Raw genomic sequence first — 15,090 nt, 5'->3', positions numbered from 1 at the left:
TAAGTAGAAGAAAGGAAATGATAAAGAGCAAAAATCAATGAAATTAAAAACAATTAAAAATCAACAAAGGCAAAAGTTGGCTCTGAAAACAGAACAATACAATAAACTCCTAGGTAGACTGATCAAGGAGAAAACAGAAATTATCAGTACCAGAATGAAAAAGAAGTTACCACCACAGCTCCTACAAGATGTTAAAAGGATAGAAAAGACTATTATGAATAACTTTATGTCCACAAATCTGACAACTGGGGTCAAATGGATAAATTCTTTGAAATTATAATTTACCTAAACAACAGAAGATGAAACCCAAACTCTGAATAGCCCTATATTTATTAAAGAAATAAGTTATAAGAAACCTTCCCACAAAAAAAACTTCAGGCCCAGAGAGTTTCACAAATTAATTCTATAAATCTAATAAAGAAAAAGAGGATAGTTAGAATTTGGTTATTAAAAAGTCACCTTTAATAGCAACAAGAATAATGTCCAAGAGTCAACATTATACAGGTTGTAAGCGCTAGCCTATAAAGAAACAGGAAATCAGCTCCGATGAAATTCACTTCTTCTTCCCTTTCGAAGGCTTGGCAAATAAAGCTGGATCTATCCGCTCCTTTGCCAGTCCTCTGACAGAGAAGAGCCTCGCCGCCCGCTCCTGGAGAGTGCCCCCACACTTCAGTCCCCGGGCCGTGAGTTCACACTTGAGCTTCTCCAAACCCAGCAACTCCACTTCCGCAACAGAGCTGAACGCCAGTAAATCTACAGTTTCCTGACCAATATCCTGAGAAGAAGAAAAAGAAAGAAAAATTTTAAATAGGTCCATTCCTCTGAATAAAACTTCCTTCAATTGTCATCGACCTTCTGTTTTACAAGAAATCTTCATTTAATACGCCATATCTCACTACTGAATTTTAATAATCAAGCTATTCTCTACACATTGTCAATACATATAATTAATATTAATTTTCTATCTATATACTTAGAAACAAGTATTCAGAAGAGTAACAAGTTATAGAATTCTTGAACAGATTCTTAATATTACTTTTCTTTTTTGATTTTTCCAGTAAAAATTCAAACAGCAAAATGTACCTCACCTACCCCCATACTATGACCAGAGAAAAGAGCAGCACCCTATAAAGCCTCATTTTAATGAGATTCCTATGCCTGTGAATCTACTAACCCCATAATCTTAAGCTTTCTATTTTAATCAAATAACTGTGATTATCAAAGTTCTCACTTATATAACTTGACAAATTTAAATGCTGTTCAAAAGACTTGCAACTGTTCTATCCACCAAGTACCTTTATAGACTTTAAGACAAAAGTAAATACTTTTTTTTTTTAATTAAATACTTCTAATGACGGGTGCTCTTCAAAGAATGAAAACATTCACCACCTAGGTTTTTTTTTTTTTTTTTTTGCGGCATGTGGGCCTCTCACTGTTGTAGCCTCTCCCGTTGCGGAGCACGGGCTCCGGACGCGCAGGCCCAGCAGCCATGGCTCACGGGCCCAGCCACTCCGCGGCACGTGGTATCTTCCCGTACCGGGGCACGAACCCGTGTCCCCTGCATCAGCAGGCGGACTCTCAACCACTGCGCCACCAGGGAAGCCCTAGGGTTTTTTTTAAAAAAACATATTCGAAGGTCAGTAATTTTCTCTCACAGTAAGTTGTTTTTTAAAAATATTGAAGAGCTCTAGGGACAAACTATCTTTCTAGGTGATCTTTATTCTTTTTTTTTTAAAAAAGTCCATTTTGTTAAGATTTCTGGAGTGAATCTTGGCTTCTTTATATATGGCCAAATCCTAAACCACCACTTATGTGTCTTTGGAGAATCACACATGGTTGTACATGATTATTATGAATACAACAGCTACAACTACATCAAGAACAAAATTTCCACAGTTAAAAGCTCAAAGATTGAAAGTCAAATCAGGTTTTATTCTATTTTCCTTTCTTCATTTTTCCAAGACTTTGGTTAGGATAAACTCCTAGCATATATGAGTAACATAAAAGCTACATGCTTGTAACTCCAGAGATGGTGTAAGGGTCAATTTAAAGCCCTTAGCATAAAAAATTTCACTATCTTCCCTAGGAAGGGCAATATGTGCATTTTTGCTTATTTAACCAGCACCAGTAGGGAAGGTGCTGGTTAAATAAATAATGATAAGCTTTGTGTTTACCGAAGAAGCCAAGTAGTTCAGGTTTCATCTATCCTAAAAAGCAAATCATTAGACTGAAGAGTAAACGTTAAAGATTTTTCCTGGAAGTAAGTCCACTAAAGGCGGCAAATAACTATTTAAGGAAAAGCATGCACAATGAAAATAAATTTTAAAAAGGTTGAGTGTGGGGCTTAAGATTTAATGATAAATTAAAAGGAGCTGCTCGTCTTCTACAGGAAAGATCTTCACATCCAACTGACAACTGTGTTCAAACAGTAACTCACACGAGAAAGAAAAACTAAGTAACTAGAAATTTAGTGATAGGAAAATAAGCACATTTTATCAAAGCTAAAAATGCCATCTATCATAATATGCCTTATTAGTTCATGTGTTATTAAGAAAGAATAACAATACCAATTAAACTATAACATGATATATATTCAAATTCAGAGGTATTAAAACGTGAAAAACGTGCATCTTAGAATTGATGAAATATGGAACCAAGGACACCACCTAGTGGCAAAATAATACCAATTCCAGAGCTTTAAAAAAAACAAAAACTGGGCTTCCCTGGTGGTGCAGTGGTTCAGAGTCCACCTGCCGATACAGGGGACACGGGTCCGTGCCCCGGTCCGGGAAGATCCCACATGCCGTGGAGCGGCTGGGCCCGTGAGCCATGGCCGCTGAGCCTGCGCGTCCGGAGCCTGTGCTCCGCAACAGGAGAGGCCACAACGGTGAGAGGCCCACGTACCACAAAAAAAAACTAAGGATTTTTGGGGGGGACATGGCAAGCTTCACCATCATCTGTACTTCTGATTATTAAACAAGCTTTTCCACTAAGCAGCTGATGGGAAAAAGCACATCTTTTCATTTTAACGACTTACTACAGAGATTAAACTGATTTGGCTTCAGACATCACCCCCCCAAATTTACTTACTGTGTTTCCTGACTGGCTTTCCTCCAGCTTGGCAACAGGTATGTTTTTCCTGTCTCCTCCAGGGGCTCCCTTGGCACCTCTTTCCCCATCAGTCATTTCTTTGGTCTCCTGCTCCTTGTTCAGTCCAACTCCAGCTGCTTCCTTTTCTAAGGGTTCTTTACTCTCTGCCTCATTTTTCTCCTGGGTTTTCTCTGTTTCTAAAGCCATCTTCCTTTCCATGTACTCCTGGGTAGATGCCTCTCCCAGCTCAGCATACAAGTCTTCTGAAATACCATTCCCAGAGTCCGTCACAGGGGTCTGTAGTTTTTCTCGTGATCTAGAGTCTGCACTCAATACTCTTGCCTGCTGAGAGCTACTAGGAAATTCGGCTGCCATCTCAACAACATCACTGCCATTTTGGGGAACGTGAAAGCTCATTCCTGAAGTACTAGGTGCTTCTGCACTGTCATCATCGGAGCTCTCAGAGCCAGACCCTTCTGCAGTCTCTAGTCCTTCCATGCCCAACCTATTAGAAGCAACAAAAAGGTTTAACACCATTTACAGCTTCTACTTAAAAAAAAAAAAAAGAGTTGCAGTTTGTCCAGGAAACAGACTCTGAATAAAGGTATCGGCTAGCTTGAGATGGAGAGTAGGTGAGTTTCAGAACAAGATACTCCAGAGGTATAAAAGGAAAAAAAACTTCAGTGAGACTGGAAGCAACATGCCAAAGATCCAACAGGATCTCTTTTTAAAAGCTGTGACTCTCTTAAAACAAACTGGTTTTGCTTAAAACTTTTTTCCCCAATACTGTATGAATTTTAACTGTTGGAAATCAGATAAAATAATAAACAATTAAAAGAAAATCCTGGGAATTCCCTGGCAGTCCAGTGGTTAGGACTCCGAGTTTCCACTGCAGGGGGCACAGGTTCAATCCTTGGTCAAGGAACTAAGATCCCGCATGCCACATGGCACGGCCAAAAAAAAAGAAAGAAAATCCTGTTTTATTCATAATTGCCCAAGACTGGAAACTACCCAAACCTCTAACAGCTAGAGAATGGTTGATAAACAAATTGTGGTACAGACATACCAGGCAACAATACTTGGCAATAGAAAGGAACGAACTACTGATACAATATAATACCATCTGTGGATCTGGAAAGCATTATTGTAAGTGAAAGCAGCAGACATAATGACATTCTGGAAAAGACAAAACCATATGAACAAACATCACACCAGTGATCAGCGGTTGCCAGGAATGGAGGTGGGGGAAGAAAATTAACTGCAAAGGGACACGTGGGAACTTCTTAGGGTGATAAAAATATTCCATAGCTTGATTTTGGTGATGGTTACATGATGTATATTATAAAATTTTCAAAACCTGTAGAACTGTTCAAAAAGGGTGAATTTTGGGCTTCCCTGGTGGCGCAGTGGTTGAGAGTCCGCCTGCCGATGCAGGGGACACAGGTTCGTGCCCCGGTCCGGGAAGATCCCACATGCCGCGGAGCGGTTGGGCCCGTGAGCCACAGCCGCTGAGCCTGCGCATCCGGAGCCTGTGCTCCGCAACGGGAGAGGCCACAACAGTGAGAGGCCCGTGTACCGCAAAAAAAAAAAAAAAAAAAAAAAGGGTGAATTTTACCATATATAGATTATACCACAATAAACCTGGCTTAAAAAAAAGAAACCCACAGGAAATACTACTATCTTTTCTCTCAGGAACATTTAATTCACATTTCAGAAAGAACACAAAAAATTCTATGCTGGACTCACAGAGTTACATGGTGTTTAGTTAATAATTATCTTTCTATCCCCAAAGGGGAGGCCAACAAGGAAACCAAGATCCATTTGCACTTATCATATTCTAGAACTCGGCCCAAGGGAACTGAGCTGGTAACCAGAGGACCAACTGGGAAGGGTGGGAGAACTGTAAGAAGAATGGATAAGAAAAAGTACTGTTGTGCTTTTCACCTGCAGGTACAAAAGTGGTGAAGAGAGGTCTGGCAAAGTGACCAAAGACCTCAGTGATGACGATGAAAAACCACAGAGAAAACAGAACCACCTGGAAAGTAAAGCCATGGCTTCCACCTGGAATTTCTGAAAGTTAACTTAGTTAATTACCTAACAGTAATTCAAGTATAAAGCTATTTTTATGTGATTTTCCACTGTAAGGAAAAGAATTATCCTTTAGATTCTATGAATGGCACTTATGGCAGAAACCATTACTAATGTATACAATGTGAGAATCACTGAAACCTGAACTAAAGCACTCTGGAAAATTTCTGAGCTTCCATCAGACTTTACTTAAAAGTATGTTTATTCCCGGTAGACAAGAAAAAAATATAGTAGGTAAGTTTCAGAACAAGATATTCCAGAGGGATAAATAGAAGGAAAAACATTTTTTTTTCCTTCAGTTCTCAAAGATCTATTTGAAATGAAAATGAACACACTTACCAAAAGCATTTCCTTTTCTCTGCACTGGCTGCTCTGTCTGTTTTTGATTTGTTAGGCCGTTTCCGACTCTCACCAACTTCTGCCGATACCGTCTTGCTGGAGGCAGCCTGCATACCTAACCAGACATTTTAACAACTCAGTTTCTACTATCAGGACTAAGTTCAATTAAAGAATTTATAAATAATCTGAATTGCAAAAACAGCTGCAATCTAAAGCTCTAGATTTAAATTTCTTAACATACCAAAATTTAATCCAGTTAAAAGGAGACTAATGTCAAATTTATACAGATTTAAGATAAGCATTCTGGCTCTTGAACCGGATTTTTAAAGCACCATGTCCAATTTGTAATTTTGAGGCTGACAGATTCATACCTATCTCTCCTCAAACCTAATGATTCATCCCTTTGTCCTTGTTATTTGCATACAACTGTCTTTCCCCTGTTATGCCATAACCCTTTTGATGGAAAAGACTCCTTCTTATTCAACTGAATGCACAATAGCCCTGGCATAATGCTTTGGATGCTAAAAACATAAAAGTTAATGAAAATCATTCTCATTAAAAACCGTGTTTTAAAAAAGGGACCTAAAACTGGAAGCAAAATGTTGGGGTCTAGGCACCTCCTGAAGACTTAGCTTATTCCCATGAAGTACAAAAAGTATTCTTACCTGGGGCCCATGAGCCCACAGAGTTCAGGGGTCAAGTATGTCAAATGTTGTGAGAGTGTATGGGTTTTTTCCCTGAGTTGTATAAGATATACTGTATTCATTACTGAGGGGAGAAATTCCACAGCTTCATCAGTTTCTCAGAAGTCTGTAACCCAAAAAGGCTTAAGAACTGCCCTCTGTGTGGAACAGCTGGCTTCAGGGATGCCTGCTGATGGCACTAAGGAATCCTCATTCTCACCTCGGAGGACGGAATCCTCCAGACGCTCGGCCATCTCATGGCACTGCTGCTGGTAGTCGGGGCTGGTGAAGCAGTGCCTGGGTTCTGCAAGCTTCCGCTGCAGTCGTTCCAAGCGCTTTTGCTCCTTTTCAGCTTCTCGCTCGGCTTGTTGTTTTACCCATTCAGCCATTCTGGGGATGGGAGAGAAGAGATGTAACTGAATGGCCATATTATACACATGTGTTTTTATACATTAAACACCCCACCCAGACAAATTAATGCACTCTTGTTCATACTGTGATATTCCCTCAGAAAGGTGTGCCATGCTTACTACTTAGCATACTGTTATGGACTTGACTAAAACCCAAAGATAATTATTAAATTACAGAAAAAGTTAAATCTGATAACAACAAATTAGAGCATAAGTGTTTCAAGTTTACATTTCTGATATGCATGGCATGCGTACAATCACTAATGCTAGAAAAGTATGTTTCTTAAAAAAAATAAAAACAGGTGGGCATCTTACGCTTTTTCGTGATTGACATCTCGCAGTCTCCTTCCACTGAGATCCCGGCAAGCTTCTCGATTGGTTGTCTTCTCAATCTGAGCACCAAGTGCTCGGAGCATAGAGCCAAAACCTGAGCAAATATGTTTGGAGAAAGCAGGTTAAAAAAGTGTTCAAGGATGGACAAAAGCCAAATTTGTGAAAATAGTATTATATCAGAAGACTACAGGTGATCTCTACTTTCTTTTCAGTTTTAAAGGAAATGTACATCAAGATTCTAACCCAGGTGGCAAAGGTAAGAGTACTGACAAACTTGGTTCAATCTCATGCTTTTTACACTTCCTCTTATACTCCTGCAATATTGTATCAATACCCACACCACTGGGCTATTTTAGAGGGCTTTACCTAGTGCCAGAAATCCCAAGATTCCAAGATTAAGAATTTTAAAAATTATATGGTGAGATTTTGCAAGGAGGCAATTTTAAGCTGTCACTGGCTGATACGACAAGCTTCATTCTTATTGACACAATTTCGAACAGCAGGATGATCATAATCTGAAATGCTAGCTCTTTGAAAACCAAACCGAATCACCACAGATTTTGAGAAAGCCTAAGGATTACATGTTAGTGCATCAGGAGAAATACAAAGAACTGTTCATATTCAGTTTTTGCTCTTTTAGTTTCTTTTTTCTCTTCTAAGATGAGTTACTACAACCAGGACCTTAATCTACCTCAATCTGTAAATGGTTGTATTTCATAAAGTGACTTTAGACCTCCCTTGGAACTACAATAACTAGGCAAAAATCTTGAGAAAAGCACAAGGAGATTTGATTGTTTTGACACTCGTCTGCAAACTGGACAAAATAACAATCATCCCTCTTCATCTAATCCTCCCTAGAGTTTGAGAGCCTAGGGTGCCTAAGAGTGATCCAGCTGGAGAAGGTGGGAATTTTATCATACAGTATCTACCTCAAAAAGAATAAAAGAGAAAATATGCAAAATTAGATAAGCAAACAAAGGATTTCACAAGGCAAATCGAGGCTGGTACATTACAGACACCAAGGAGTTTGTTAATTTAATACATATGGCTACAGAACGCAGATGTGTTACAACTAAGCCATCAACATTCATGTCCTACCTCCTTTTCCACCACGAAGTCTGGGTTCCAAACTATAAACAGCTCCATGCTGCACTGTGTCACTGGTGTTAACGAGTAATCCATTGCATTTCACAAAGTAGCATTCCACTGGAATATCCTAGAGACAAGTTTGGGGGTTCTTTCAATGCTGTTTATGAGACAATACAAGTTTCTTGCAGAAAGGGACCTAGCTTATCTTTTTATTACTCCAGTTATAAGGAGACAGTATGTGTTCAATTAATATTTGTTGAATTGCAAAAATGGAAACTACTAAAAGAAAAACCTCATTTTGTATGATGTATTCTAGGTACAATTTCTTCCTAATACTTAATCATGATATATAAAAGAACTTTCTGCCTTTTGGGTGAAAATTAAAACTGCTCTCAGGACTTCCCTGGTGGCCCAGTGGCTAAGATTCCACACTCCCAGTGCAGGGGGCCCAAGTTCGATCTCTGGTTAGGGAACTAGATCCCACACGCCACAACTAAGAGTTCGCATGCCACAACTAAAGATACTGCACGTTGCAACTTAAAAAAAGATCCCGAATGCTGCAAGAGCCCGCATGCAGCAATGAAGATCCCACGTGCCGCAACTAAGACAGGCACAGCCAAACAAATAAATAAATGTTAAAAAAAAAAAAAAAACAGGAACAAAAAACCTGCTCTTTCTCCTTCTCTAATAGGAAATAGGGGTCAAGGTAGAATATTCAGTGCTCAGATCTAGTAACTCTGAAGGTCCCACTTCCTCTGACTTTTTAAAACAGGTAGTATCAAGTTGAACACTGAGTGGCCCCAAGTTTAAAAGTGACGTCTTGAAAAGTGTAGATAGGGATAAGAAGAGAGGAGAGGAGGAGACAAAAGTATGTTTTTTTTTTTTGTGGTACACGGGCCTCTCACTGTTGTGGCCTCTCCCATTGCGGAGCACAGGCTCCGGACACGCAGGCTCAGCGGCCATGGCTCACGGGCCCAGCCGCTCCGCGGCATGTGGGATCTTTCCAGACCGGGGCACGAACCCACGTCCCCTGCATCGGCAGGCGGACTCTGAACCACCGCGCCACCAGGGAAGCCCTGATTTTTAATATACTACCTATATAAGCTTTAACAGCTTTAGGACCAGCTGGCAGTTGGTGCCTCATCTCTTCTGCCAGCATCCCCCTGAGTTCCAGCCAATCACTGCAGAAGCCCAAGTACACTCCCCCAAACCCACTCTATGTATTTCAAAAAAATTCTCAGATCAAATGATGAAAGGAAAATATAAAAACTGTAAGTCTTTCTAAACAAGTTTCTAATGCCATAAAATTAGACAAGAGAGGAGTATTCTCCAAAGTTATATGGAACTTAGGAGGCTGACAATTAACTCTGCAACATGAAGAAAAGAGAGATCTAAATAGGAATAGAAAGGAAAAATGCATTGCCGTCATCTTCCTGAAGTGGAAAGTATGAACATTCATTCTGAACCACATCATACAGCTATTTCAATGGGACCCATTCATTCATTCAGCAAATATTAAGTACCTACTATTTGCCAGGTACTTTTCAAGTGTTGGAATACTACCATGAATACTACAGTGAATACAGATCCTGTCTCATGAAGCTAACATTCTAGAGGGGGAAGACAAATAATGAACAAATTATATATCATGTCAAGTGGTGATATGCAGGGTAAAGGGGATAAGATATGTGGATGGGTGTGGTGGTAATCTATTTAATATATATAGTCAAGGAAAGCCTCTCTGATCAAGTGACATTTGAGCGGAGAATTAAAGAAAGTGAGAGAATGAGCCATGTGACTACCTGGGGGAACAGTATTCCAGACAGAGACAAGAGCAAACGCAACAGGAATGAACTTATTCAAGGAATGACAACACAGCCAATGAGGCTAGAATGAAGTACACAAAAGGGGAGTGATAAGGCCTTCAAAACCATTGTAAGGACTCTGGATGTTACTCTGAATAAAACTATTGTAGAGTTTTGAACAAAGTGAGATCTGAGTCATGCTCTTAAAGTATCACTCTAGCTGTTAAACTGAAAGTAAGACTATAGAAGCAGAGAGATCATTGAGAAGCTATTGCGATAATCCAGGTAAGAAATGAAGGCTATTTGTACCAGGGCAGCAGTGGCAGAGATGATGAGAAATGTGAGATTCTGAGGATACTCTGAAGGTAAAGGCAACAGGATTTGCTAATGCTCTCGGTGAAGGGAGTGAGATCAATAGAGGAATTAGAGATTATTGCAAAAATCCAGTTTGATAAATGGGAAAATGGAGTTGTCATTCATTAAGAGGGAAAAGGAAGTTTGAGGGAGAAAATTAGTCTCATCTCAGATATTTTACTTTGAGATGTTTATTGCACAGCCAGATGCAGATGCCAAGTAGACTGGTGGCTATACAAGTCTGGAGTGTGGGGGAGAGGTCTGCACTGGGGATTTACATTTGAAAGTTGTTGGCATACTGATGGTAGTTAAAGCCATGAGTATGGATGAAATCACTGGGATGAGGGAGGGGCCCCTCCAAGATTAGAGTTCAGGGTGATGAGGAGGAAACTGTAAAAGACTGGAAAGGAGAGGCCAGTGAGGTGGACGAGAACTGAGAGTGATATCTGGACAAGTGAGAAAAGTGTACTCCGGCGGGGAATGGTCAATTGTGCAAACTGGCACTGACAGACAAAGCAAGATGAAAACTGCAAACTGATCACTGGATATGGCAACATAGAAGATACTGACCAGTATGACAAAGAGCTGTTCTGTTGGAGTGATGGGAACAAAAAAGCCTAACTAGAGTGGGTTCTAAAGGAGAAAAGTTTTATGTTCAAGAATATTTTTTTATAAAGAAAATCAGAGAAAATAAGGTGATAGCTAGAATGGATGTGGGCTCACGTTTGCGCACTGGTAGGAATGATGCTGTAAAAAGGGAAAACACTGGAAAATACAGGGGAGAAAGAACTAATGCCCAAATAAGTCTTTCAGTAGGTGAGGGGGAGGGGTTACTGTACAAAGTAGAAGATAATTGCAAATTATTTGTAAAATAATGACAGTGCATCCACAGTAACAGACAAGAAGGCTGAATATACAGCAGGTACCTACCAGAGGCACTGGTGTGATGATGCAGAAATTCTCTCCTTACTGCTTGAGTACAAAGTATGGTCCTTGGGATGGAAGAAGTCTTGGAGATTTAAAGAGAGATGTGAAAAAGTAATCTAGGAGAGTGAAAGAGTGATGAACTGAGCAGTGCCTCTCAACCCTTTTCACATCATGGTATACACAAATAATATTTGGATGACACTCTAGGGAAAATGAGCAAAGCTATTAAAGATGTGTTGAGATCCTGGGTTCTGTCCAGCTGCCCAAGGACTACTTAGATCAATATTCTCAGCAGTCCTGCAACCCAGTGGAAGCATGCTCTGGGTTAGAGAAATACAGTAGAAATGCCAAGCACCACTAAGTTTGGTGTTTATGAATTTGTAGTGAGACTTGTTTGCGTGATTAGTTCCCCTACCACAGTCACTGCCCAGATGCCAGGTAAAACAGGTGGAGAGTTGGATTTAAACTGACTGGAGTTTTCCCAGGCAAATATGATACCAGGAGAGAGGAGCAAGGGGGCTCAGGCTATATGCAATGATGTGATTAACATGAAAGACTATTCTTGCCTATAAAATACTGTCCACTTTAAAGAGTTGTAAAAATTAAATGAGACATATAATATACCTCCTATATGTTTAATGTTTATAAATTAAAAGCTACTTTAGTTTCTTTTAATATCTTATATATCCAATGGGTATGGTATTTCTAAAATCCTAAATAACTTTAAAAGACTTTAACATGAAGGCTGAAAGATTATACATCATGCATCATACTTCATTTCCAAACAGAACTGCTTATTTAACGAGACAACTGATTAACAAAATAGCATTTTCTACTTGCTAAGATTCTTGTCAGTTAATAATCACTAGTAGAAAAAAATAACAAAGAAAATTTACAATCAATTTAACTGTTTTTAACCATGACAGAGCATTTCAAGCAGAAAGTATTACGTGTGTCTTAGGCCAATCAGCCAAAGGCCACCAGAGACAACATATAGTTCAACAACTCAAATTTCTTGACTCACTACAACAAGAGAGGGACTGCACACAAGAGGAATCATGAGGTGTCTCACCAACAAATAAAAAGATATAGTTATTATAGGATTTGGGGTGGATGGAATTTAGGTAAAATTTAAATGAAACAATGTTTTGAGAGGCTCACAATAAAGCAGGGCTGTGTGTATAAGGGTCAACATCAGGTCTAGACTGTGAAGGAGATCCAGGCTCCTCTTTCCTCGGAAACTACAAAGTTAAGATAAATGTGGAATGCTGTGTCCAGAAACCCCTAATCTGAAGCTCTGCACCTGGGAAATCAAGAGTGCTTCTCTACGTCAAAGGGACTTACATTCTCAAGGTAAGAGTGGGATGCTTCTTACTGATATAACTTCCAACAGCAGTTTATTCTTATAGTCTATGATTTTTGAGGTAAGGTTTCACAAAGACTAAAAAAGAAGCAGACTTTCAAGGAAGTCATTATGACATTTCATCACTGTACCATGTCCTTGGGAGAAACACTGTTTCCTATCAACTTTGCAGCTAGCTTTATCTGTCTATTATCCCAGTCTGATGAAGAGCCAGGCTGATTTTTACTTTCTCAGGGAGAGCTAACACTAACTTTATCATGTGTCAGAATAGTTCTGTTTTAAAAGGCATAAGCATGAACTTGAGCTATTTTTATTCGTTCCAGGATCTCATTAAATGCCCTTTTGTAAGTTTTGTTCATACTTGTTATGGCCATGTGTCTTAAGTATATGAATGAATCCATTCGTTTATATTTCTTGCTTATTTTAAATTATTTTTTCCAAGACTCCTCATAATTAAGATCTTATTTTTTTCTGGTCTCACTTTGGATCAACTGTCAGTAAGTTTGAAAACTGGTCATCAGATAAAAGTTATTTTCAGAGATACTAAAATCCAACTATTTTGGAAAATATTTCCCCATTCAGATGGTAAAAACATATCTGACAGTTTTTAAACTGGACTGAAGTCTAGGAATAAATATGGGGAAACTGAAAAACCACATTATTTGCAAACAGACATTGCTTCTTCACGGAACCAATCCAAGTAAAGATTTGGTTTAGACTGCAGTGTTAACGTGTTAATAGGCGATCAAATGTCAAAATTAAAATTAGATTCATTGAGACCAGCATATTCTTTAAATAACTGAATAGGTTTAGTATCTTATAGTTGGTAAAAGCTTGCTTACTTGATAATTAAGTAAACCACACATGTAACTTTAGAAGTCAATGACAGGTTTTCAAAAATATGCCTGGGCAAATCAGAGCATCACAATGATTAGTGAAAACATCTACATGACAGGCCCTAAGAATCATGCCCTCGACATGACCTATGTAAGTGCTTGGCCCCGACCAGTGACCAGATAAATCCATTTCCTTCCCAACCATCCTTTGGCCTGGGTTTGGATATGACATACTTCTCTAGGTTGGAGCTAAGAGGGCTGTGTTATCAGTGGACAAAAAATCCACGTCACATAAGCACAGAGCGAAAGTAAGGAAATGAGCCTTAAAAATCATCTGGTTCAACTGCCTCATTTACGGATGAAGAGAATACCAAAGTGTATTCTGTTAGTCCAGACTGAGGGCCGGACTAAACGCCCGTGAGCGGAGGGGTTTTTTCTCCCTTCTGTGAGACAGAACCACCACAAAACAAAAGCAAAGTTAGGCCTCAGCATCAGTTTGAAGCACCTTAAAACCCTAACCCTCAGCCTCAAAAACTGAGAGCCCCAAAGAATAGACGTGACCCCGACAGACCCTCACCGCACCTAATTCTGCCCCTGTCCTGCTTTCCCATTCCTTCCAGGAACCACAAACCTCACCTGATCTTGGCAGTGTCGGTGGATAAAATCGCGTACTGAGCGCGTGGCCGAGGTACACCACACCGCCTTGCACCCGAAGCTGGGGCCCCGAAGCCACACCACAGCCACAGGCTCCGCCATTTCACCCACTCGCCGAATCTCAAGACTCCCAGAAGCGCTAAGCGCCACAACCAGCTCGGCGTATCTTGATGACGTTGAGCTCGCCCTCCAGCGCCCCGCCCCTCACATCTTCCGCTCGTCCCGTTCCTCCCCTGGGGATAGTCACGTGACTTGGGACGGCGGAGCCTGCTGCCTGGGGGAGGGGAACAGGAAGAGCCTGGCAGAGGCAGATAAGACCTCGGAGCACCCGGGCGAGGCGTTGCTAGGAGAAGTTGCTAGGGCGGGGCTCCAGGGACTCTCTATAAAAGGCTAGCGCTGGGTTAGGTTTCGAGCGTTCTGGCTGTAAGCGATAAGTCGGTAACTAAGCACCTCCCTGTGCCGCAGGCTTTGGCCCTTTTCCTCACGTCTGTGTAGTTATTTTTGGGTCGCAGGGAATCGTGGCCTGAGAAGGCGCTGCTCCCTGGGGGCGTGAGGAGGGAAGCTTCAGTCCCGGAAGCGGTTTTGGGGGGCTGCTTCCTCGGCTCTGGGGAGCTCCCCCAACCCTAGGGGCAAGGGAAACGGAGGTCAGGAGGTTTCTAAACAACACCCCTGGGCGGTTTTTTCCTCCCGGTTTACCGAGCATTCTCTTCCTTTGCGGAAACTGCCAACCACTCGGTTTCTGCCTGCCACGCTCAGTTTATTCGTACTTCCGCCTGTTTGCGCTCTGCGTTAGCTTCACTTCAGCTCTGTTTTCAAAATATTTCACAGCAAGTGGGCCCTTGTGAAAGGCAGTGGCAGGAGTGACGCTTATAGCAATGCTGCTTCGAAAAACCCTGCCGTAACTTTCATTCCGCACCATGGAAACACACTCGCACGCATTTGCATAGCCTAACTTTAAGGCTCTGGGAATCCGAAGGAGTCCCTTCCTATTTAATATGCTGAGATTATGGTGTTTCTAAAATCCTGAAAAATATAAAGGCGACGAGTGTGAAGATAGGAGGGTTCTTAGGAGATATCTGCGCCTGTTAAACACAAATATATCCGCCCGCAGAATCGAAT

The 15,090-nt window shown here is 40.7% G+C and overlaps 1 protein-coding gene across 1 annotated transcript; it reads right to left on the bottom strand.

The window, feature by feature from the left end:
* Window positions 1–273: 273 nt before the first annotated feature.
* Window positions 274–14,106, bottom strand: SDE2 (SDE2 telomere maintenance homolog). The gene is made up of 7 exons (XM_060010908.1): window positions 13,954–14,106; window positions 8,042–8,159; window positions 6,926–7,037; window positions 6,421–6,590; window positions 5,518–5,632; window positions 3,091–3,595; window positions 274–775 (listed from the first exon to the last, which is right to left on the bottom strand). The coding sequence occupies exons 1-7, from the start codon at window positions 14,071–14,073 to the stop codon at window positions 554–556; spliced, it is 1,362 nt and encodes a 453-aa protein (XP_059866891.1). The 5' UTR covers window positions 14,074–14,106; the 3' UTR covers window positions 274–553.
* Window positions 14,107–15,090: the final 984 nt, after the last annotated feature.

Source organism: Delphinus delphis, chromosome 1 (assembly GCF_949987515.2).
Source record: "Delphinus delphis chromosome 1, mDelDel1.2, whole genome shotgun sequence".
NCBI lineage: Eukaryota > Metazoa > Chordata > Mammalia > Artiodactyla > Delphinidae > Delphinus > Delphinus delphis.
This window is presented reverse-complemented; position numbering and strand designations above follow the sequence as displayed.